Consider the following 23,912-nt stretch of genomic DNA (forward strand, 5'->3'; position numbering starts at 1 on the left):
CTGAAAAGAATTGATGCTTTTAAATTGTACTGGAGAAGACTCTTGAGAGTTTCTTGGATAGCAAGGATATCAAACCAGTCATTCAACCCTGAATATTCATTAGAAGGGCTGATGCTGAAGCTGAAACTCCCAATACTTTGGCCATCTGATGTGACTGGCTGATTGGAAAAAACCTTGATGCTGGGAAAGATTGAGGGCAGGAAGAGAAGGGGGCGACAGGATGAGATGGTTGGATGGCATCACTGACTCAATGGACATGAATTTGAACAAACTGGGAGATGGTGAAGGACGGGGAAGCATGGCATACCGTGGTTCATGGGGCTGCAAGAAGAGGGACATGGTGACTCAGTGACAACCCCTCTATGTAGACCAGCCTCTGGGATGAGCCCCTCGTTGTGCTATGGGGGGCAGAGTGCAGGGGCCTGAGTGTCTGCGGTACCCTGTTGGCGCCACCCTCACCCTGTTGGCGCCCTCGGACCCTGCTGCACCTTTGGGACCTAAGCAGCCATCTAAGGCTGAAGCCCCACCTCCTTCCCAGGTGTCTGATGTTAATGACACCTGCTTCATTTTTGAACCAGCCACACCTACTCTTAAAGGACCCGTGCTCCCTTCAGGGATCTCCATGGTAGGGATGGCTGGCAGGGCTTGGACCAGGAAGTAGAAATGGATTGGGACACTGTCGGGGAGAGGGTGCATGGGAACAGGTGATGTGAGCTTCCGCCCCTGAAGCCGGAGTCTGGCGGGCCACTGGGACCTTCCCTTACTTCGGTCCCACGCCCTAGACTTCCAGGGGCCTGTGATGGCCCTCCCCCTGTATTTGCACAAGGGGCTGGGTTCCCCGGATCCCAGGAAGAAACCTGATGAATAAGGCAGGCCGGCCAGCCGGAAGAGCCACAGGAATAAAGGTCTCCAGGCCCCTGATCTGACCAGAAAGGCAAGAGGAGGGGAAGGGGATGGAGACCTGGGAGAGATGGGGGTCTGGGGAGGACGAGAGGGGGAGGGACTGGCCTGGCTTTATTCCTCTTCCTTCTCTTTGCAGGGCTGGTTTGCTGTGGTCTGGCGGAGGGGAGCCGACTGGGTGCTGGAGAGGGGGCTTCTTGTTGACAGGGATTCGGGGCTCCACTGAGCAGAGGTTGAGTCAGGATTGTCAAAGGGGCAGCTTGGGAGGGATGCAGAGTGGTCATCCTGGAATAAGTGGACAGTCTGCTGGCCGGAGACAGTGGGGTTAAGGCAGAAGTCCTGGCTGGAGTGGGCCTGAGATCACTCAGAGGGCCGGATCAGTGGTCTTAGGAACCGGGGTTAGTTGATCCGGCCATTAGTCTGAATGGGCTGATTCCATTGTAACGAAACTCCCTGTAGAGGGCACCCACCCCCACAGCAGCCCAAGTGGGTGCGAACACTCAGGGAGCAGGGTCTTCACCCTGCAGAGGAGACAGACTGAGTTCCCCAGCTGGGAAAGGTGATGCCAAGACTTAACGGCTGGTGTGCACCCTCCCATGGCTGAGAGGGGCGGTTCACAGAGAAGGCTTCTGGGATGGTCGGCCAGTGAGGACCGGTGAGTCAGGCGGCTGGTTGTCGGGAAAAACATTCTATCCATTCCGTCGGAGCCTGCTGGTTGCTCCACTGGGCGGTCAGATGTTGAGATTGTCAGCTGGAAGCGATCCATGTCTTCTGTACCATCAAAGAGACAGCCAGAGAGGGTCAGTTAGGTGTGCTATCTGCCAGGGGCAAATGGGCAGCCCACTCTGCCTTTAGCTAGGGACTTCTGGATGCTCAGAGACAAACAGACAGCCTGTTGCCTGGCAGGAGAGTCAGCCTGAGGCAGGGTCACCTGGAGCCTCGTGTCGCCAGCAGGGCTGGAGGGGGGCTGGCGTGTCAGAAAGCAGAGCTGGGTGGCTGCAGACGGTCAGGTGGTCAGCCTGGTTGACACGCAGGGGGCCACTCTTGGGCTCCGCCAGACCATTGGAGTCTGGCAGGAAGCTCAGGTGGCCAGCGGGCTGTTGGTCTGAGCAACGCCACACTCTGGGCGGTCCCTCATTTGGGCAGTCCGATCGTCAGGATGACGAGCCGTCGGGACTGAGGGCTGTGCGGGTGGCATTGCACGGCCACACGGAGTCTGCCTGTCTGGAGACCTCTAGATGCTCGGTGTCCAAAGACGGCCAAGCCCTCCGGACATCCAGCCTCACCATCCTCCCCGCCAAACGGCCCGATGGCGGCCTCCCAGCTGGCAGCACTGGAAGGAATGGAGACAGGGCCCGGGGCACTACCCCAGACTGAGGCCAGCCCCGGCTTCCTGTACTCCGAGGGCCAGCGACTGGCGCTGGAGACTCTGCTGGGCGAGGGCGTGGAGGCGTTCGAAGCCTGCCTGCGGCGTGAGGGGCTGCGGCCCTTCCTGGGCGGAGAGGAGCTCCGGGGCCTGGTGGCAGCGGCTGAGGATTGGACAGCCTCGAAGCCTGAGCCCGGCAGGGCAGCAGAGGGAGCCGACGCCACCCACGGGGTCTCGGGCAGCCTGACCTACTGGCCGGGACAGTCGGAGGAGGCGGTGCCCGCGCTGCGCCTGGGCTGGCCAGAAGACTCAGCCTGGAAAGGGATCACCCGGGCCCAGCTGTACACCCAGCCGCCTGGCGAGGGCCAGCCGTCCCTCAAGGAGCTGGTGCATCAGGAGATTCGGGCCGCCCAGAAGGTGGGAGCCGCAGGGGGTCCCTCCCCGAGACTTGGCTATCCTCACCGGTCGGCCCCCAGACGTGGGCGTGAGGAAATATCACTTGGGAGCCCGGCATTCTGGACCGCGCATGCCCACACTTCCCAGGATCCAGGCATCCACGCAGCCCCGATCTCACCCTTACCCTCTTAGATCTGTGGGTTCCCACTCTCTCCCCAAGACCTGGGTGCCTCAGGCATCCATGCCTCTTGGACCTAAGTATGACCGCATACCTCAGTCACCTACTCTACCCCACCCCCACGGCCAGGGTGAATGTCTTTATCCTCTTTTGTGCCTTGCTTAGTCGCTCAGTCGTGTCCAACTCTTTGTGACCCTATGGACTGTAGCCCACCAGGCCCCTCTGTCTGTGGGGATTCTTGTCCAAGCAAGAATACTGGAGTGGGTTGCCACTTATTCCTCTAGGGGATCTTCCCAACCCAGGGATGGAACCCAGGCCTCCCACATTGCAGGTGGATTCTTTACCCTTGGAGCTACCAGGGAAGCCCAAGAACACTGGGGTGGGTAACCTATCCCTTCTCCAGGGGAACTTCCCCCACCCAAGAATTGAACCAGGGTCTCCTGCACTGCCGACAGATTCTTTACCAGCTGAGCTACCAGGGAAGCCCTTATCCTCCTTTAGGGGGGCCCAAATGAGTTTGAGCAAGCTCCGGGAGTTGGTGATGGACAGGGAAGCCTGGTGTGCTGCAGTCCATGGGGTCGCTAAGTGTTGGACAAGACTGAACGACTGAACTGAAAATGTCTGCCCTGCAGCCCCTTGGACGGCTCATTCTATGTCAACTTTTTTATGTCTCTACTGCCGCGCTAAGTGTTTTTTTATGAGTTAACCCACCTAATCCCAAGGAGGGTCCTATGAGGTTGGGCTTCATGTACCCCCTGAGGAGACAGGGAAAGTGAGGCATGGCAGGTTGTCCCTCGCCTTTTAAGTGGCCGAGTGGGGCTTTGAACCAAGGCCCTCTGGCCAGTGACTCAGGGTTCAACACCACCACCTTTTCTGCCTGCCAGCTCCAGGCTCCTCAGCATTTCCCTGTCCCCAGTGAAGGGCCTCCAGCCCACCGAGCCCTGGAGCCTGGCAGCCATGTAGTGTCAAAGCCCAGGGGTACTGCTGCAGACGTGTGCTTTATGACAGTTTTCCAGCAGTTAGAGGTGGAGGGGCTCCAGAAAGACTGTTTGCTTCTCATTCACACATCCTTGTTCAGTCGCTCGGTCATGTCCGACTCTGTGACCCCATGGACTGCGGCACGCCAGGCTCTTTGTCCTCCGCTGTCTCCTGGGGTTTGCTCAAACTCCTGTCCCTTGAGTCAGTTCACATATAGGCGCTGAATGAACAGTAGTACGTGTCTCGGGGTCTCCCCCTCAGCTTCCCTGAATGTCCCACGGAGCCTGGACCAATAAACGCTCTGGAGGACCTCACCCTCGGAATGTGCCCCCCAAGCCCCAGGCTCCACCCACAGCCCCTCTCCTCACCCCTCAGCTGGTGGCCGTGGTCATGGACGTCTTCACTGACCCAGATCTGCTTTTGGACCTGGTGGAGGCTGCCACTTGCCGCTGGGTGCCCGTCTACCTGCTCCTGGACCGTCAGCAGCTGCCCGCCTTTCTGACGCTGGCCCAGAAGCTGGGGGTCAACCCCTGGGCCACTGAGGTAGGGGCCAGGTGGCTGGAGGGTGACACCCCAATTCCCTGGCACTGGGGTGGAAGCAGCGGGGGGCAGACCCTTCCAGGGGGTGCTGGGTCATCAAGGTGGATGCTGGCTGAGAGTGTCCCCTGAGATCTGATGCCCATGGCATGGGGGTGGGGCAGCTGGGGTGAGCCTTCCCGTGGGGTCCGTCAAAGTTAAGACTATCCACAGGAGACCCCTGGGGAAGCTGGGACAGAGCCTCCCATGGGCCACCCAGGTAGGAGCAGCCTGGAGGGAGGGCACCGGGTGGAGGTCAGGGGGGAGGGGAGGGTTGGCCTGAGCAAGGGTGTGCCCTCCCACCGCAGAACCTAGACATCCGAGTCGTGCAGGGGTGCAGTTTCCAGAGCCGCTGGCGTCGGCAGGTGAGCGGCAACGTGCGGGAAAAGTTCGTGCTGCTGGACGGCGAGCGGGTCATCTCAGGATCCTACAGGTGCGGCGCCCCCGACCCCCAGTCGCCCGGCCTCCGGTCCCCAGCTCCCCTTCAGCAGGCAGTGGGGCATGCCCTTCCCCAGACTCTCTTTCCTCCTCTGTAAGATGGGTCTGTACCCACCCCTGCCCGGGAGAGGAGGGGTCCTGTGGCAGAACAGGCTGGCACTGAACCTCCCGCCGGGCGGCGTTGTGGCCTGGGGGTAAGTCTTCCTCTTTGGCCCCAGCACTTCATCATCTGGGAAACTGGGCTCCCGGTGTGTGGGAGCTCCCATGCCAGGGACACCCGGACTGGAGTCCAAGCTCTGCTTTGGGTGGCTGTCTCCACCTCTTTGAACCTCTGTGCAAAAATCAGAGGGCTTCCCAGGTGGCGCAGGGGTAAAGAACCCGCCAGCGCATGCAGGAGTCATGAGAGACGTGGGTTCCATCCCTGGGTTGGGGTGATCCCCTGGAGGAGGGCATGGCAACCCACGCCAGTGTTCTCATCTGGAGAATCCCATGGACAGAGGAACTTGGCGGGCTACACTCCACAGTGTCATACAGAGTCGGACACGACTGAAGCGATTTAGCACACACTCGAGGATGCAAAAATCAGAGCTGGTGTACAAATGGCCTGGTCCTCAGACCATCTCCTGTCCCTCCTCTTCTCTCCCTGGGGACCAACTGACCCTAGAACCTGGCTCCATGACTTCTTAGCTCTGGGACATTGGGCTGGTTGGTACTTCCCCTTACTCTGAACCTTAGTTTTCCCATCTGCAAAGTGTGAAAGTAGCAGCATTTACTTCCTGGGAACGGCATGGTGCAAGGCATGTGGACTCCGAGCCCGATGGCCTGGGGTCAAATTCTAGCTCAAAGTTACTGGCTGTGTGACTTTGTGCAACTGACTTCCCCTCTCTGTGCCCAAGTTTCTCCCTCTAGACAACGGGATGGTCTGGTTGGCGCATTTAGAGCAAAGTTTCTCAAGACAGGGGCTGGATGATTCTGTATTGCGGGGGAGTTTTCTTGGGCTGGATGGCCCTCTACCCAGGAGATATGGGCAGCATCCGGCTTCCCCAGTTATGACAACCCAAACCATCTCTAGACATTGCCAGGTGCCCCCCCTCGGGGGCAGAAGTGCCCAGTTGATTACCTTTGCCCTAGCCTGGTGGCTTTCAACTTTGAGCAAGCCCCAGAGTCACCTGGGTGACTTGTTAAATAAATCCCAGATTTCTGGGCCCAACCCCTATTCAGCCAGCCTGGGTTGGGGCCTGAGAATTGACATTTCTAGAAAGTTCCTGGTTAATGCTGATGTTGCTGGTCCAGGGACCACACTTTGAGAACCACTAGCATTAAGACTGGGACGTTGGGTTTTTTTTTTTTTGGCTGCACCTTGCAGCTTGCTGGATCTCAGCTCCCCAACCAGGGGATTGAACCAGGGGATTGAACCCGGGGACCCCAGCAGTGAAAGCATGGAGTCCTAACCACAGGACCACCAGGGAATTCCCGAGACTGGGAGGTTTTGGAAGAGAATCTTTGTTGTCAGCTTCACTTGGGGATTCCGTAAGATAATCATGCCTGGCACGGAACATAAGATGTGCTGCATCAACGTCAGCTGTCATTTATTATTATTTGATTTTTTTGTGTGTAATTGTTTTTTTTTTTAACCATATTTCATCGACTCTAAGGTGCCACCAAAGGAAAGAAACATCCTGATCCAAATCTGAAAAGATAACGCGTCTTAGAACCAATGAAATACAGTAGTCCAGTCCAACCCATCAGACATGGCTCCCCCATCACTAAATTGGAGGGCCTGGGGCTGCTTCCAGAGCATCGGGCTCCTCTGGTGGGCAGCCCTAGAATGGATGAGGCCAGGGCCACGAGAGGTTGTCCAGGGCCTCTGGCCATTTAATGGGGGAAGGGGATGGAGATGGGGGGCCGGGGGAGCAAAGCAGCCGGGAGACCAGCCCCAGGCCCTGCCCTCCAGGTCGGTCACGGCGCGTGTCGGAGCAGCAGCAGCACACTCAGCGCCAGGCTGGCAGCGGCCCCCGCCAACCGGCCACGCACTGGGTCGGGGGCCCCGTTACACATATGGCCATTGCAGCAGTTGGTGGTGAGGCTGTAGGTGACGCCCATGTAGTTGATGGGCTCCTCGTGGCCGCACGAGGTGGCGTGCACGCAGCCTTTATTGATGATGGGGCCGACGCCAGGGGCCACCCCGTGGCCCGTGAAGCAGTCCTCGTCATCGCCACAGCGCATGCTGGTGCCCGGACAGCTCGTGGAGTCGGTCAGCTCACAGAAGACGCAGTCCTTGACGCCCGTCGTGCCGGGGGCCAGAACCATCACCAGAAGCAGCAGCCAGCCGAGGACCATGGCGGCCTGGCGGCGGTGACGGTGCCCCAGCCAGGCCGTGGGCTTCCCGGGCCTCCCGGAACTGCTAAACGACACGCCTCGCGCCCTCGGGGCTTCTGATCTCCCAGGCCCAGCACCCGGCGTGGCCTCAGTTCCCAATGCTCCTCGTCCAAATCCCAAGCTCCGTTGTGACCACTGCTCTCAAATCCTCGGGTCTCAGAAACCCCCCCGGGGACGGAGATGAGCCAGCGGCTGCTGCCCGACAGGAGTCTCTGTGGAGCGGAATGGGGGTGACCTCACAGATGCGCCGCCTCCCCAGGGTTCCCACTGGCCGCTCCAGGGCTGAGGTCATAGGTGGGGAAGGGGTGTCACAATCCGAGCAGGCAGGCTGGCCCGCCGACCTGCCGGGGAGTGAGGACACTGACACCCCATGAGGTAAGGATGCTTGGACTGGCGTTTGTCATCCCGGCCTCGAAGTGGCCCTCCTTGCCAGGTGCTGCTATGGTACCCGCCTAGGCGCAAGATGACGTGGATCAGGGCAAGCCTGGTTTTGCAATGGGCAAACCGAAGCTTAGGGAGGGAACATGACACGTCCAAGTTCCCTTGAGCCAGGAGGAGAGCCCAGGTTCATTTAATTCCAAAGAGAGCATTTACTGAGCACCTTCTGTGTACCAGCACGTGTGCTCGATTCTCTAAATCACAACCAGTGTGATCACAGGGATAGTAAGGGCACAGCTCACCATGGCTTGCAGACTTTAATTTTTTTAAACTCTTCTAAAGTATTTATTTACTTATTTTAATTGAAGTATAGTTTGGGGGGGATTTTTTTTTTTTTTTGGCCATGCCATGCAGCATGTGGGATCTAGTTCCCCGACCATTTATTGAACCCACGTCCTGGGCATTGTAAGTGTGGAGCTTCTTTTTCTTTCTAATTTCATTATTAGGCTGAGCTGGGTCTTAGTTGCATGCAGGATCTTTTAGTTATGGCATGTGGGATCTAGTTCCCCAACCAGGGATCGAACCCAGGTCCCCTGCGTTGGGAGTGCAGAGTCTTAGCCACTAGACCACTGGGGAAGTCTTGACTCCCAGACTTTTAACGCTGAGTACCTACTGGGCAGGGGGCCTGACCCATATTTTCTGACTCTAATCTTCCTGTATTTTAGTTCCGTGTAACAAATGAGCAAACAGAGGCAGGGAGCAGGCACACCCAGAGCCTGGTACACAGCAAGCAGTTAATAAGTGGCAGTCATAATAGGAAGCAACTGAGTCTTCAAAGAGTCCCAGAGGGTGTCAGAATCCCATCTCTTTCCAGAGGTGGAAACTGGGAACGGGGCAGAGCCCAGGTTTCAACTCGTCTGATTCCAGGTGATCATTTAAGTATGTTAGTTCATGCCTTCCCATCAGCCCTCTAGGGTAGATACCTGGTTGCCCTCATTCTACAGAGGGGCATGTTGAGGTCAGAGGGATTGCAGGACTTGGTTGAGGTCACACAGCCCTTCCGTGTGCCCAGGCTGGGGGCGGGCGATGCGGGCCAGGCCAGACTTCTGAGGCTGCTTGGAGATCCTGACCCTCCCCTCCACCCTCTGTGACCCCCAGCTTCACATGGAGTGACTCTCGCCTGCACCGTGGCCTGGTGACCCTGCTGACTGGAGAAATCACCGATGCCTTCAGCCGAGAGTTCCGGACGCTGTATGCAGCCTCCTGGCCGCTCCCACCCGCGCCCACCCCAAGTCCCTTTGTTAGAGCCCTGAGGGGGCTGCAGCTGGCCCACAGCCCAAACCGCGTGGCCCACCGCTGCTCTGTGGCCCCCCTGTCTCCGCCACCACCACCCGATGGCTCACTGACCCAACGCCTGGCCGCCTGCCAAGTCTTTGAGGGGGCCAGGCAGGAGACCCTGGCCGCGCCAGGCCCGGCTCTAAGTGACATCCTGAGGAGCGTACAGCGCGCCCGGATCCCCAGCGGCCCCCCAGCCCGGCCCAGCCGCTCCCTCTGGGACCTGAGTCGCCTGTCAGGCTCTAGTGATGGAGACAACGATGAGGTGAGACCGGGTGGCGGGCCTGGAAGAGGATGGAGGCCTGTGAGGGTCCCTGCCAGCTGCCTGGTCCCGGGGCAGGGGAAGCAAAACTGCTTCCCTGCATTCCTGATGGCAGGGTCCACTTCTGGTATCCCTACTGTGTGCTGGGCAGGGAAGCACTAGTGACACAGGGCAGAAACCCTGAGAGCCTCCTTCTCTGAGCCTCAGCGTTCTCACTGGGGACATGGGCTGAGCTACTGTCCCCATCCTCAGTTTGCTTGGGAGGAGGAGTCAGCACGGTCAAATGAAATAGATTAATCACCATTGTTACAATAAAGTCCCCAGATGGAATTTATTTTGATTTCCTGACCTCCTCCTCCCATGGCAGTGAGGCGATACTCCTGTTAATGCTCAGGTGTATGGATGGAAAAACTGAGGCACAGAGGGGTTGAGTTTCACTTGCCCAAGGTCAAAGCAACGATCTTTTTTTGGGCACCTTGCCATGCTCCAGGCCCCATGCCAAGTGCTTCCTCAGAGTTGATTAAATGTAACTTCTGCCACAAACAGTCTGAATCTGCCTGCAATGCAGGAGACCCGCGTTCCATCCCTGGGTTGGGAAGATCCCCTGGAGAAGGACATGGCAACCCACTCCAGTATTCTTGCCTGGAGAATTCCAGGGACAGAGGAGTCTTGTGGGCTACAGTCCGTGGGGTCGCAAAGAGTTGGACACGACTGAGCAACTAACACTTTCACCTTGAACTGCCACAACCATTGAGGTGGATGTGATTACAGCTCTCCACTCACTCATTTCACAGGTGGGGAAACCAAGGCACCAGGGAGTAACTGGATCTCAGCCCTGGTTGCTTCCCAGGTGTAACATTTAATGCTCTGCTCACTGGCTTCCTGGGTTCGAGTGTGCTGCGCATGTTGGGGAGGGGGCTTGGGGAGGTCGGAGGAGGTCTCCCCTCCCTTCTCCCAGCTGCTTAGACACTTGGCAGAGCCTGCCCCCATTCTCTGTGTCCCTGGATGCAGGCAGACCTAGGGTCAGTTCGGCTGAGCTGTGCCCCCTCTGAGCCTCGTTTCCCCATCTGCTAAGTGGGAGCTTGAGGCCACCCCGGAGAGAAATGAATGTCCCCGGAATCACCTCCCTCGGTCCCGATCAAGAGGAGAAGAGGGATGGGCAAGGGCAAGGTCCTCGCCTCTTCCTGGTCCTGAGCCGCCCTCACCTGGCATCACCTCCCTTGGCAAACATTCGCCACCCTCTTCCTCTCCCCACTGCAAAGCTGCACACGGGGACACAACTCCGCACCCCCTCTGTAGGTCTGGGGGTCCCCAGCCTCCCCATTCACTTCCCTCCTGGTTCTGGAGACGCGAAGGCCTTCTCACCTCCCCCCAACCCCTCCACTCTCATCTCCCTGCAGCCCACCTCCTCCTTCCTCCCCTCCCTCCTCCCTAAGCACCCTCTCCATCCTCCCCCCCGCTCCCCCGGCCCTGCTCTCTCTCTCCCCAGGCTCTGGGACCCCCGAGAAGCACCTCTCACCTCCCTGACTTTCCCTCCACAGCTCAAGAAGTCCTGGGGCTCCAAGGACACACCAGCCAAGGCCCTGATGAGGCAACGGGGTGCTGGAGGGGCCCCCGGTGGGGAGGCAGATGCCCGCCCACTGGCTTGGTCCCAGCCCTGGGGCGGCCCCCTGCCCCTCACCCCTGGCCACCGCCTCCGCTATCTGTCCCCGACTCGGAGGAGGTTTGCTGAAGATGCTGCCTCCAAACTGTTGGAACCCAGAGGCATCCAGCAGCCAGACAGGGCCACCCAGCCAGGACTCAGGGGGCGGCCCTGACCGGAGCCAAAGCCAAATGGCTCTAGCCCTGACCCAGGCTGGTCAGACAGCGGTCACTCAGAGCCCCCCGCCTCCCTGTTTTACCTGGGACAAAGCTTGTGGCCTTGGTGTCTGGGAGATGCCAAGGAATTCCACCCCCCCCCATTTGTTCTAGAATGCGGGCAAGCCCAGTGCCCACTCTGGACTTCAGTGTCGCAGCCTAGAAAATGGGCAGGAGGTCTCCATTAGGCGAGGTCCTAACAGCACATCTCCTGTTCCCGCCGGGTCAGAACTTCTCTGAGGAGACGCCTGGCCTAGTGGTCCCCGTGCTGGAGTTGTGCGGTGGTGAAGATGGGGTTCTCGGGTCTGAGGGGAGGCTTCCTGAACCCGCCTGCGCTCAGGAGCTGTGGGGTAAACGGAGCCTGGCCGCGGAGAGGAGAGAAGCGTCCGGAGCGGGTAGCCGAGCCGAATCCCGAGGCGCTGGGGAACAGGTCCGGGCTAGAGAGGGGAAGCCAGCAGGGCCCGAGTCTGTTTCGCGGGGGCTAAGTGGCGGATTGTTAGGGCTGCCCTTTACCTCTGCTCAAAATAAAACTGCTTTATGCCAGAAGCGTGCGTTTCCGCAGCCTCACGGGAGACCCCGGAGTCCAGACCTGGCTCCTTCGTCCCTCAGACCCGGGAGTCCTGGCCCCCATCAGCCTCCCTCCCCAGGATCCCGAGTCGGGGTCGCAGCACCCGGGCCGGGGGGAGTGGGGGGGAGTCGGGTGCCCCGCGCTGGCCTCCCTGCCTCCATCTTCGCCTCTGGGAGAGGCTTCTGGGTCACCGGCCCCACAGGCCTGCGAGCGGGCTTAGAGGACTTCGCCCTCCCCTAGGCCTTGGGCGCCCCCCTGGGGCCCCCACCCCAGCCTCCGAGACCCTCGGCGGCGCCCCGCCAGCCCGCCGGCGGCACATCCCCTCCGCGGCGCATCGAGTAGCCCGCGCAGGAGAGAGACGCTTTTATTCTCAGGGTCACGGGTGGGGGGCTTCGGAGGCCTGATCTGGGTTGGGGCTCGGGTCGGGACCGGGGTCGGAGTCCGGACTGGCGTCCTCGGGGTCCTCGTCCCAGGGGAAGGTCGGCAGCCCCCGCATCTGCTCGCGGTAGACGCGGTCGAAGGCTTCACTCTGCGCCAGCGTGAAGTGGTTCTTCCAGTCCCCGCAGACCCCTGGAGGGAGCGGAGGGAAGGCGGAGCTGAGGCGCAGCCGGAGCGTCGTGCCCCCGCCGCCAAGACGCCAGCACCCTCTCTCCCACCTCCTGGCCTTTGCCAGAGCGCTGTCCTTCCCCTCCCCCCACCCATATCTCCATTTTGCTGACGGCTGACACTTTATCGCTGGCCACCAGTCACCCGGCCAGACCCCCGGACACCATTCTTGCCCCTGCCCGTCAGGCCCTCTCTGCCCTGCTCACCCCTCCAGCAGACCTCTCCCCTTCCCCCACCAAACTCTTAAATCTCTACCCAGAGCATCCGGCTCCCCGTCTAGCATCCTTCCCCGGCTTTGTATCACTTCCTCTTCCACCTGTCCTTCACCTCCCTGGCTAGAACAGGGCTTCCTGCCTCCAGCGCTGCTCTGACACCGGGAGCCCGTGCTTTCACGGATCACGCTGGAGGTGTGCCTCTCACAGCCACTGAGCAGGTGAGGGGTGTGACTGCTAGCTCCATGTGCCCCGAAGCAAGCACTTGGCCCCCTCAAGTTGCTTTTTTTAAAAAATGTATCTTAACAAATCATTATTAGTTACTTTTACTTTTTTGTTTGCTTGTTTTGTGTGGCCTTACCACACGGAGTATGAGATCTTGGTTCGCAGGCCAGGGATCGAACCCGCACCCCCTGCAGCGGAAGTGCAGAATCTTAACCGCCGGACCAGTGGGGAAATCCCCCCTCACGTTTCTCATCTCATGGGATAATCAGGGGCACCAGCCATGACCTGGAATCCTGGGGCCAAAGTCATTTGGGTCAAAGTGTTTTGAATTTTCACAAATGCATATACCACATGTTACATGACACCCCTAGTGAGGTTTCGGGGGGTGGGGTGGCGCTCTCTGTGATGGGCTGACTAATGGTGCCCCCACCAAGATGTCTATGACCTGACCCTTCAAACCTATGTACCTGTGACCCGACATGGCAAAAGGGACTTCGCAGATGTGATTAAGTTAAAGATGTTCATGTTCAATGGCAAACATTCTTATAAGAGGGGCTTCCCAGGTGGCTCTAGTGGTAAAGAACCCACTCGCCAATCCAGGAGGTGTAAGAGACGCAGGTTCAGTCCCTGGCTCGGGGAGACCCCCTGGCCCAGCATTGTTGCCTGGAGACTCCCATGGACAGAGGAGCCTAGTGGGCTGCAGTCCATGGAATCTCAGACTTATTCAACTGTAGAAACTTAGCACCCACTCACTCATCATTATAAGAGGGTACGGGGCGGTCAGAGTCAGAGAGCAGAAGATGCTTTAAAGATGGAGGAAGGGACCACGAGCCAGGGAATACAGGCAGGTCTGAAAGCTGTGAAGGCAGGGAATTCGTTCCTCCCAGAGCCTCCATAGAAAGCACGGTCCTGACACCTTAATTTTAGCTCAGTGAGGCTGATTTTGGACCTCTGACATCCAAAACGATAAGGTAGTGAATGTGTTTTTTTCTTTTATTATTAATATTATTTTGGCTGCACTGCACTATTTGGAAGACCTTAGCTCCTCCACCCTTGGACCACAGCAGTGGAAAGTGCTGAGTCCTGATCACTGGACCACCAGGAATTTCCCTGAACATGTGTTGTTTTAAGCCACTATGCGTGTGGTATTTGGTTCCATTTGGTTCCACAGGAATAGGAAATTAATATACTCCCACCCTCAGCCCGTCATCCAACACTTGACTATTTCTGGGGTGAAAGTTAACCCTAAGAAGGGTTCATGAAGAAGACTCCAAACAGCCTCCTAGTATTCAGAGCTGCTATGACAACGCCCTCCAGCGTTTAGCGTCAGTTGTGTGCCAAGCTCCGTGCTAACAGGCCCAGAGAGGTTAAATGACTCGCCTAAGACACACAGCCAGGAGGTAGCCTAATGGGGCTTGGAGCCCCAGAGTCCCCTTACCTTTCCGGAGGAAGGCACCATGGCGCTGGTCCAGCAGGCTGTGGGGCAGCAGAGAGAAGTTGGACATGGTGTTGGCCTTCATGGCTTTGAAGGACGAGTGTGCCACGACGGACTCCAGCGCCTCCTCACTCAGCGGCCGGCCCAGGAACTGGCAAATGCGCTGCACGGAGCTGTGGAGATCCTGGGGGCAGGGGAGGCATCAGCGGAAGGAGGGGACCCAGGCCAGGAAGGGGCACCAGACCCAGAATCTGGATGCCTGAGTCCCCACCCCTGGAATCTGGGGGCGGGGGTGGGATTCTGCCTCTTTGCTTCAGTTTCCCCGCCTCCAGGTAGAGGAGTTGGGCCATGGCTTCTGGGGTTTCCTGCGGTGTGGGCTTTTGCAGGGTTTTGTAGGGGCAAGGGAAAGATGGGGCTGGGTCAGAGGTCACAGTAGGAGGCAGGGGTCAGTCCAGCATCTCATGCAGAGTGAACTCTCCTTCAGATTCAAAACTGGACTGTGCCCAACCCTGCCCCGCTCCAGGTTCCAGAAGAGCCACACCGTTCACCCAGGGCCAAACTCCTGGCCCAGCCTCAGCTCCCGTTCCTCCCTACCGACTCCCCCTCTTGCCCCTGTCAGTCGTCAGCCCTTGAGCCTCCTGCTTCAGCTCTCTGCTGCCTCCCCTCCTTTGTGCCCCCACAGCCCCTAGCCCTGGCCCGGCCTCATTCTCTCCCTGTGAACCCTCACCCCAGCCTCCGCCCTCGCCTTCTCCCGGCCTCCCTGCCTCCAGTTCCCCACACTCAGAGCTGACCCTGTTCCTTCCCTACTCCCAGCCCTCCTGTGGCTTCCCAGTGCCCCAGTCCCCAGGCCCGGCTTATATACATATATATTTATTTATTTAACTGTACCAGGTCTTAGTTGGGACCGAACTCAGGCCCCCTACATTGGGAGCATGGAGTCTTAGCCACTGGACCACCAGGGAAGTCCCCCCTCTCCCCCAACTCCCACCAGCTCTGGCTTTTAAGGTCAGGCGTGGCTGGGTCTTTCATCTCCTTCCCTGCACGGTCCTCCCTGTGGGATATGGCACGGGGCTGTCACAAATGCCCTGCACCACCCTTCTCTGCCTGGCAAACTTACCCCTCCAGATGCCACCCAAACATCACCTCCCTCATGACTGACGGTTCAAATCACTGTGGATTAAGCACCTACTGTGTACCCATCTCTAGTCCAGGACTCTCAGGTATATTTGTGCCAATCCTCCCAATGGCTTGGCAGAGAGGTGTCATTACCCCCATCGGTAAACGGAGGCTCAGAGAGGGAAAGACACTTGCCTAGGGTCACACAGCCAACAAGGAGCTCAGATTTGAGTCCCCAAAGTTCACGACCCTCCCGTCTATCTCCCTGCCTTCCCTGACACGCAGCGCCTGGCATAGGTACTTGTGGTCAGCTCCACCGACCCCATGGCCCTGATTTTCCAGGTTATTCTTGGTTTCATAAGCATTTATCCTCTTGAACTGCTGATGTGTCCCAGAAATTCTAACATGTTGGCCGTTCCTCACACCCAGGGGCAGCCCAGAAGCTCTGTCAGGCTGTGTGGCCCAGTTTTTGATTCAGAGGATAAAGCTGGGTGGAAAAGATAGGAGAGGGGGTGATGCTGAAGTCTTTTCTCAATCTTTCCATCAAAAGAGATTTACCAGAGTGGAAAATAAACCCATGGGATTCACAGTGAAGAGCTGTGTGCCTTGGGCAAGTTCTCAGCTCTCTTGAGGCCATACTACCTCAGTTTGCTCCTCTATAAAATGGGGGCAATAATAATATTGGGGTCAGCCATTTAAACATACCATTTTCTGGACTTTCCTGGTGGCACAGTGGTTAAGAATACGTCTGCTAATGCAGAGGACGTGGATTCGATCCTTGATCTGGGAAGATTCCACATGCCTTGGAGCTACTAAGCCCATGCGCCACAACTACAGAGTCTGTGTGCTGCACCCACTGAAGCCCGCGTTCCTAGAGCTCTGCAACAACAGAAGCCTGTACTCTGCAATGAAGCAGGGTCCCTACTTGCCACCAGTAGAGAGAGGCCACACACAGCAGCAAGGGTCCAGAGCAACCGAAATAGAAAATAAAATATACCACTTTTTTTGCAATTTAAAAGGCTGAAACCTCTGCAGTTATGGTTATTATTAGCCAGATACGCCCTTGCTAAGAACCTAATCACTCTTACCTTGCACACTATACTAACACTTTGCTGTCCCTTGTCAGATGGTTACGAGACACCAATGCCAGGGACTGGGGTTCTCACAGCAACTCTTGAGCCAGCATTTTCCACCCATTTTTAAGGATGAGACCTCTGAGGTTCTGAGAGATTTTAAAGAGGCTTTCAACGGCTTTTCGAACACCGAAATCCAGACTCTTTCTGTTATACAGTGTTGACAGAAACCAGGGCACAAAAAATACATGAAGCACACACATGGGATGAGAATGTGTCTGGGGCCAAGGGTGAACGAACACTGGAAACCTCTTAGGTTCCTAGCCTCTCAGAATAGAGCTCTGTTAAGAACATAGAACAGGGGACTTCCCTGGCAGTCCAGTGGTTAAGACTATGCTTCCAATGCAGGGGGTTTGTGTTCGATCTCTGATTAGGGAACTAAGAGCCCACATGCCTTGAGGTGCCACAGAAAAAAATTTTTTTTAATATAAAAAGGAACATGGAACAGTTGGACACCTTCACTGTGGATCTGGTCCAACTAGAAGCCCAGCATCCTCCTTGCAGTCAGGGAAAGCTGTAGTCATTCTTCATGGCCCCTTCTTCCAGGCAGCCTTCCCTGATTGCCCCAGCCAGAAGGCCTTTCTCTCCCAGATGCCTGCCCCAAGGATGTTCCACAGGGTCCAGCCAGGCTCTCTGTCTGCCTCCAAAGACCATTTTCTTCCACTGCTTCCCTCTGCCTTTCAGGTCACAACCATTAGGAAGCATCATCACTTCTTGAGGGTCAGGGTTCTGTAGCATCTCAGTGAACCTATAACCTCCCTTCCTTAGAGCCCACCTGTGACTCCCACCTACTCAGAAAAAAGCCGAAGTCCTCACTCTAGGCCCCCATCCCCTCTCTGCCCTATCTCACCCCACTCCCTTTCAGCTCTGGCCTCTTGGCTCCCTTTGGAACACTTAAAGCACACTCTCACCTCAGGGCCTTTGCACCGGCTATTCCCTTTGCCTGAGACACATTTTCCCCAGGGAGCTCCATGGCTCTCCCCTGACCTCCCTTCTGAAAATCGCGCCCATGTGCATTAGGGATGCTCTGCTCCCGCTTACCTCTTCTCCTTAGTTCTGTGGGAAGCGGAGCTGGTGGGTGGGAGGAGGGAGGGGGAAGCGGGGCTGAGGGGGAGGAGGGGAAGGAATCACCTGCTGCATCTCCTCGTAAGTGATAAACAGGAAGTTCTCTTTGCCCTTCATCCGAATCCAGCCCTTAATGTGGTCAAACCAGGAGCCGAACTGCACTGCGAGCAGAGAGACAGGAGGGTGAGGGACGGGGAGCCGGGCCAGCCCCCCTGGGGCTTGGAGGAGCCCAACCAATGCCCCCTGGCCCAGGCTTGGCCCCTCAGAGCTGGAGGCCTCCCTCCAAGCCCCCCCCACCACCCCACCACTCTGTCTCTGCCTCGCTGTCTCTCCCCACTTCCTTCTTGGCCTTCCTCTGTCCCTCCTCCCATCTGGGCCTCCTCAGGGCTCACCAGCCCCCCAACCTCATGCACCCCAGTCCTCACCTTCGCCTTTGAGGAAGTTCTCCAGGAACTGGTCGGGGGTGCCAGGATCCTTCAACTGCCTGGCGATCTTGGAGTAGTGATAGAACGAGACTGCCACGTCCCGGGGGTTCCGGCCCATGTAGATCACCTGTGTGGGGGCAGAGGGAAGAGGGGAGAGGGTGTCAGCCCCTGAGGTTTCCTGCCCTCCAGCCCTCTCTCTTCTGATCTCTGCAGCAGGACGGACTGAGGATAGACTTCTGGAGGGACTTCCCAGCTAATCGGGGTTCAGATCAGTTAGCCTTGGTCCACAGCAGGGGAGAGCACCCTCCAGCCACACTCTGGGAAAAGAGAGGGACTGTTTTGATACCAGGTGGAGAGGCAGTTTGGCTTCAAGAAATAAAGAGTGAAGGAGACAGGCATGCAGGGCAGGTGATGAAGATCATGGTGAGGGGCGATGACCAACAGAGAAAGGCAGCCACCTCTGCTTCCTATCCCCACGGCTGAGGCCCCAGCCTCCTCCCCAGCCTCCCAGCCTCCACACGGCCCCAGAGGCTCTTTCTACACCGACACCTGACTGTGCCCTCCTTGGCCCTCTGCCCCAAGGCGGAGTCCCAGCCCCTGGGCCTGGCATTCAAGGCCCTGATGACCCAGTTCCAATCTGTTTGCCAGCTTGACATTCTGCTACTAGCCTTACTCCAGCCCCATCAGATATGTCCTCTCTCAAGACCAAGGTTAGCCATGCAGGTGGTCAGTCACACCTACGTGGCCAACCTCCAAGAAAAACCCTGGATGCCGAGCCTCGGGTGAGCTTCCCTGGTGGGTGACACTCCGTGCGTGTTGTCACACGTCTTTCCCAGAGGACTGACCACTGTCCATACAGCTCCACCGGGACAGACCCCAACAAAGCTGGTGCCTGGGCTCCTGCGGATGCGCTCCCAGGCACCTCCTCCCTTCACCAACTTTAATTTCTATCCTTTCTCTGTGCTAAGTCGCTTCGGTCATGTCCGACTTTTTGCAACCCTATGGACTGTAGCCTGCCAGGCTTCTCTGTCTGTGGGGATTCTCCAGGCGAGAATACTGGAGTGGGTTGCCGTGCCCTCCTCCGGGGGATCTTCCCAATCCAGGGACTGAACCTGAGTCTCCCGTGGAGCCTGCATTGCAGGCAGATCCTTTACCGCTGAGCCACCAGGAAAGCCTATCCTTTCACTGTAATAAGCTATAACCGTGATCATAACAGCTTCGCTGAGCTCTATGAGTCCTTACAGTGAATCACTGAGCCTGAAAGTGGTCTTGGGGACCCCTGGATTGCAATTCCCACCACTTCTCTGTCCACACTCACTCCCTTCCTTGGTGATCCCACCAGTCTCCTGGCTTGAATTCCTCTCTCCGTCTCTATTTCTTTATCTCTGTCTCTGTCTGTTTCCATTTCTGTTTCTCTCTGTCTCTATTTATGTACACACACATCTCAACAGGTTGCAAATATGCCCAGCACACATCACTCCTGTCAAGCCCAGATTCGTCTCTCTCACTGTCCACCAGCATCCTCCACTTGGGTCACAGCAGAGCCCCTCACCTTCCCCCCAAACCTCTCCTCCACTTCTCAGTCCATGGCAGCCCCAGCCTCCCAGCTCCTTACTGGACGTGCCAAACCCCCTGCCGTCACCCTTGACTGATGCTCCTCTCACACTCACATCCAACGTGCCAGCAAATCTTCCTAGTTCCAGCTTCAGAATACACTCCAAGCCCAGCCCCTTTCCTTCACCTCCACGGCACTGCCCTGTTTGTCTCCACGGCCACCTTGCACCTGGCCTGTCGCCTCCTCTCCGGCACTCCGCTTCTGCCCTCGCCCTGAGCGTCTGTTCCCTGCCTTGCAGCCAGAGGGCGCCCGGGAAAACCTAAGTTGGTCCCGTTTCTCCTCTGCGCAGAGCCCTCCCCTGGCTCCTGTCCCCCTCAGAGACAAGCAAACTCCCCACCAAAGCCCGTGTGGCCCTTGCACATTGTGGCCCCTGTTAAATCCCTCACCTCATCTCTACTCCGCTCCCCCTTGCTCACTTAGATTCAACCACACAGTCCTCCCGATTAGACCTCAGGCCTGCCACACCCACCCCAGGGCCTTTGCACCTGCTCAGGCCACAGCCTGGAACATTCTTCCACCATCCCCGACACCCCCGTGGCTCCTCCCCTCACATTCTCAAGTCTTTACTCAAATGGCATTATCCTGCTGAGGCCTCCTTTGACCCCTCCCCTATTTAGAATTGCAACCCTTACCTCTAACTCCAACCCCCACCTTCTCCTCCTTCTCGATGTGAATATATCATCTTGGATGTATCAAATATTTTCCTTATTTTTAAAAAGATGCTTATGTAAATTTATTTGGGATCCAGGATCTTAGTCCCCCAACAAGAGATCAAACCCATGCCTCCTGCAAAGGAAGCATGGAATCCTAACCACTGGACCGCCAGGGAAGCCCCAGCATTTTCCTTATCTATTCCCTCTGTTCTTGGCTTGCCCCCTTTAGAGCGTGGGCTCACAAGGCAGGTGTTCCTGGGCATGTGTTTGCTGCTGTTCTAGATCAGGACCAGGCACATAGTGGCTGCTTAATATGCTGAGTTCCTCAGAGAGTTATGCTCCACCCCTCCTCGACCCCTCCGATACACACACCCCTCCCTCGTCCTGTACCTTGGCCTTGGAGTTGAAGAAGGCCTTGGCGAAGAGCTGGATGGGGAGGTGGGAACTCATGAGGCGGGGGCTGGGCTGGTTGGGGAGGCTGAAGGCGCCCGTGATGGCTTCACACCAGGGCGACCGCTTCCAGATGGGCACCGAGTGGATCCAGGAGGGGTCCCCGTCCTTCAGGATTAAGCTCAGGATCTCAATCATCCAGTTGGTCCCTGTTGGGAAAAACTGGGCGAGTTAATTGGAGGTAGGGCTTCCCCGGTGGCTCACGTGGTAGAGAATCCCCCTGCACTGGAGGAGACCCGGGTTCCATCCCTGGGTCGGGAAGATCCCCTGGAGGAGGAAATGGCAACCCACTCCAGTACTCTTGCCTGGAAAGTTCCGTGGACAGAAGAGCCTGGTAGGCTACAGTCCATGGGGTTGCAAAGTGTCGACAGGGCTGAGCCACTAACACTTTCACTTCCTCCCTGTCTGCTGGCTGGATGCAGAGATGCCAGTGGAAACTGGGGCTCCTGGGGATGGCAGAGCCATAAAGCAAAAGAAGCGAGGATGCCGGAAGCTGCATGGATACCCCGCCCCCCTTCACTCCATCCATCCCGCACTGGTTGTGCAGGAGGCAAATACCCCCACCCCCACCTCCACCCCCAGGGTACATAGAATTTATTCCTTATGGACCAAAACTCCAGGATAGTTAAGGGAGGAGGCTGGGTCCTGTCCAGACCACACAGTTTTCGTTCTTGAAATCAGGAGACCTGCCCAGCCACACTTGTGCAGAAAGGATCCTTGGAGTTCAAAGGGGAATGATGTCAAGAGATGTTCTACCCAGATCCTTCCGGTAAAATTCATCTTGGCTAAGAGATGTGTGTGCACACCTGGGAGGATCCTGAAATATACCAGATACGGACTGTGAACCAGGCAAATCAAAATGATTGGCCAAAGGAAACCCGGAAGAAATGCCCCATAAAAGTAATTCAAACTGCACTAAGGTGCAACTCAGAGACTCTCCCCTTGAGTCGGCCTGCGTACCTTTTCCTCTTAATAAATAACTTGACTCGCGTCGTGACTCTCCGTTTGGTAGAAATTCTTTTCTGCAAAGCCAGAGGGCCAAGGCCCTTGTCACTGCCCACTGTCTAGTGGCTGGGATCTGGCGCTCTTACCGCCTCGAGCCAGCCACTCTCTGGCTGGGAACCCAAGCCCGGCTCTAAGCCATTGCAGGCCGAGGCCACGTGAGATCAGTCAGAATTTACAGGAATGAGAAATAGATTTTTTTTTTTTTTTTGCCTCACCGCATGGCTTGTGGGATCTTTGTTACCTGACCAGGGATTGAGACCAGGCAATGAAAGCATGGAATCCTAACCACTGGGCTGTCAGGGAATTCCTGAGAAATAAGTTTCTATTGGGTCAGCTTAATGAGATTCTGAAGCACTCCATTAATACACAGAGGAAGCTGGAACTGAATTCAGGTGGCTGGACTTAAAATCTCAGCGCTTTTCACCGCCCCTTCTTGGGAATAAGCCCTTGATTTCTTTGGTGGTGGTTTAGTCACTTAGTCGTGTCGGTCTCTTGCAACCCCATGGACTGTATAGCTAAGCATACTGTAGCTAAGAAACTGTAGGTAAGAATACTGGAGCGGGTTGCCATTTCCTTCTCCAGAGGATCTTCCTGATCCAGGGATCGAACTCCGGTCTCCCTCCTGCATTGCAGGCGGATTCTTAACCAACTGAGCCACAGTGCCACAAACATCACGTTGTAGGAAGGGGATCTCATTCATGACCCGGTTCACAAGTCTGGGTTCCAGGAGACTGCCGGCAGGTCAGATGAGAAATAACAATAATATGAACAGTCGCTGGGCCTTAGTGTTACATCGTCCTGGATTCTAACAACTACCCTGTGCCAGTTCCCGGTGTATTGTCTCTCGGCTCCAAACCCATTCCGGGTTCCCTGTTCCTTGACATGGGAGCTGGAGACGATGATCAGATCTCCTTGGCCACCTGGCGCAATGTGACGCTTGGTCAGTAGAGGGCGCTGGAGGAACCCTGCAGAAGGATGTGGTTTCTCTTCCTGGTTCTGCTTCTCCCAGAAGGCTTTTTTTTTTTAAATATTTATTTATTCATTTTTAGTTGAGCTGGGTCTTCCTTGTGGTGTGAGGGCTTCTCACTGAGATGGCTTCTCTTGTTGCAGAGCAGGGTCTCTAGGCACGTGGTCTTCAGTAGTTGTGGCCCACGGGCTTAGCTGCTCCCTGGAATGTGTCATCTCCCTAGACCAGGGATCGAACCCGTGTCCCCTGCACTGGCAGACGGATTCCTAACCACTGTACTACCAGGGAAGTCCCCCAGATGGCTCTTGTGGTGGACAGAGGCCAGCAGTGCAGCGCGCAGAAAGATGCAGCAGTGTGTATACAGTTGATATTGTGTATGAATGCAACAGACGGGAAACCAAGAAATGTGAATCAATAAGGAACTCGTTAAACAAGTTAAACAAGGATTCTTGTACATCCAATGTTATGAAATACTATGGAACTGTAAAAACCAACAAAACCCCAGGAAGCTGTTTGTTTACAGTTCTAAGATGCGATGATATCAAAATACAAGGAAAAAGAAGGCAAAACCATTAAAAAAAAAAAAAAGCAGAATGATGTGTATCATTTGTTAACTTTTGTGGGAAAAAAGTAACCAAAAAATGTATGTTTTTGCTTGTACATAAAATTATGAAAAGATACACAGGGACTGTTGGTGACTTGGGAGGAGAGGAATTTTTTGTACCTCTTTAATTTTGAACTATGAATACATGACTTTCTAAGAGAAATTAACATATTTTAAACTTAAAAAAATATCTAGAATAACTAGACATCATATGCAAACAAAGAACCTGGATCTACACCTCATATTATATGTAAAAATTATCTTAAAATGAGTCTTAGACTTTAGTGTAAAATCTAAAACTAAAATTTCTAGGAGACAAAAAAAGCCATCTTTATGACCTTGGTTTAGGAAAAGTTTCCTTAGCTATGACATCAAAGTCTGATCCATTAAAGAACAAACTGACAATGGGAGCTCATCAAAATTTAAACTTTTGCTCTGAGAAGACAGTGAAAAGAAAATGAAAAGACAAGCCACAGACTTGGAGAAAATGCCTGTAGAAAGCATACTCAGATTACATAAAGAGCTCTCAAAACTAAATAATTAGAAAATCAACCAACCAATTAAAAAGAGTCAAAAAAAAAACAACAAAAACAATCTGAGCAGACACATTGCTGAAAAAGGTATATAACGGTGGACTTCCTGGGTGGTCCAGGGGTTAAGAATCCACTTGCCAATGCAGGGGACACAAGTTGGATCCCTGGTCTGGGAACCACTATTAGTCAGCCCTGGTTCCACAGCTAATGAGGCTTGCGTGCTCTAGGGCCCACGAGCCAAAGTTTCTCAGCGTGTA

General features: G+C 56.0%; 3 protein-coding genes and 1 non-coding gene across 4 annotated transcripts in view; 1 reads left to right on the forward strand and 3 right to left on the reverse strand.

The window, feature by feature from the left end:
• Positions 1-642: 642 nt before the first annotated feature.
• On the forward strand, positions 643-11,589 carry FAM83E (family with sequence similarity 83 member E). The gene is made up of 5 exons (XM_040252386.1): positions 643-2,683; positions 4,194-4,361; positions 4,703-4,827; positions 8,748-9,184; positions 10,726-11,589. The coding sequence occupies exons 1-5, from the start codon at positions 2,210-2,212 to the stop codon at positions 11,001-11,003; spliced, it is 1,482 nt and encodes a 493-aa protein (XP_040108320.1). The 5' UTR covers positions 643-2,209; the 3' UTR covers positions 11,004-11,589.
• On the reverse strand, positions 5,623-8,780 carry SPACA4 (sperm acrosome associated 4). Its single transcript, XM_040252387.1, has one exon. The coding sequence runs from the start codon at positions 7,170-7,172 to the stop codon at positions 6,792-6,794; it is 381 nt and encodes a 126-aa protein (XP_040108321.1). The 5' UTR covers positions 7,173-8,780; the 3' UTR covers positions 5,623-6,791.
• Positions 8,153-8,225, reverse strand: TRNAG-CCC. Its single transcript has one exon. It is a non-coding gene; the product is annotated as a tRNA-Gly (tRNA).
• Positions 11,590-11,959: 370 nt separating the features above from the next.
• Positions 11,960-23,912, reverse strand: part of SULT2B1 (sulfotransferase family 2B member 1) — a 35,875-nt gene continuing 23,922 nt past the window's right edge. The window contains exons 3-7 of the mRNA XM_040252388.1: positions 20,487-20,695; positions 17,829-17,955; positions 17,470-17,564; positions 14,093-14,273; positions 11,960-12,181 (exon numbers count right to left, since the gene is read on the reverse strand). Of these exons, the coding sequence (XP_040108322.1) occupies positions 11,988-12,181; positions 14,093-14,273; positions 17,470-17,564; positions 17,829-17,955; positions 20,487-20,695 (806 nt within the window). The 3' untranslated portion in view covers positions 11,960-11,987. The remainder of the gene's footprint in view (positions 12,182-14,092; positions 14,274-17,469; positions 17,565-17,828; positions 17,956-20,486; positions 20,696-23,912) is intronic.

The sequence above is a fragment of the Oryx dammah genome, unplaced genomic scaffold (assembly GCF_014754425.2).
Source record: "Oryx dammah isolate SB20612 unplaced genomic scaffold, SCBI_Odam_1.1 HiC_scaffold_13, whole genome shotgun sequence".
In the NCBI taxonomy this organism is placed as follows: Eukaryota; Metazoa; Chordata; class Mammalia; order Artiodactyla; family Bovidae; genus Oryx; species Oryx dammah.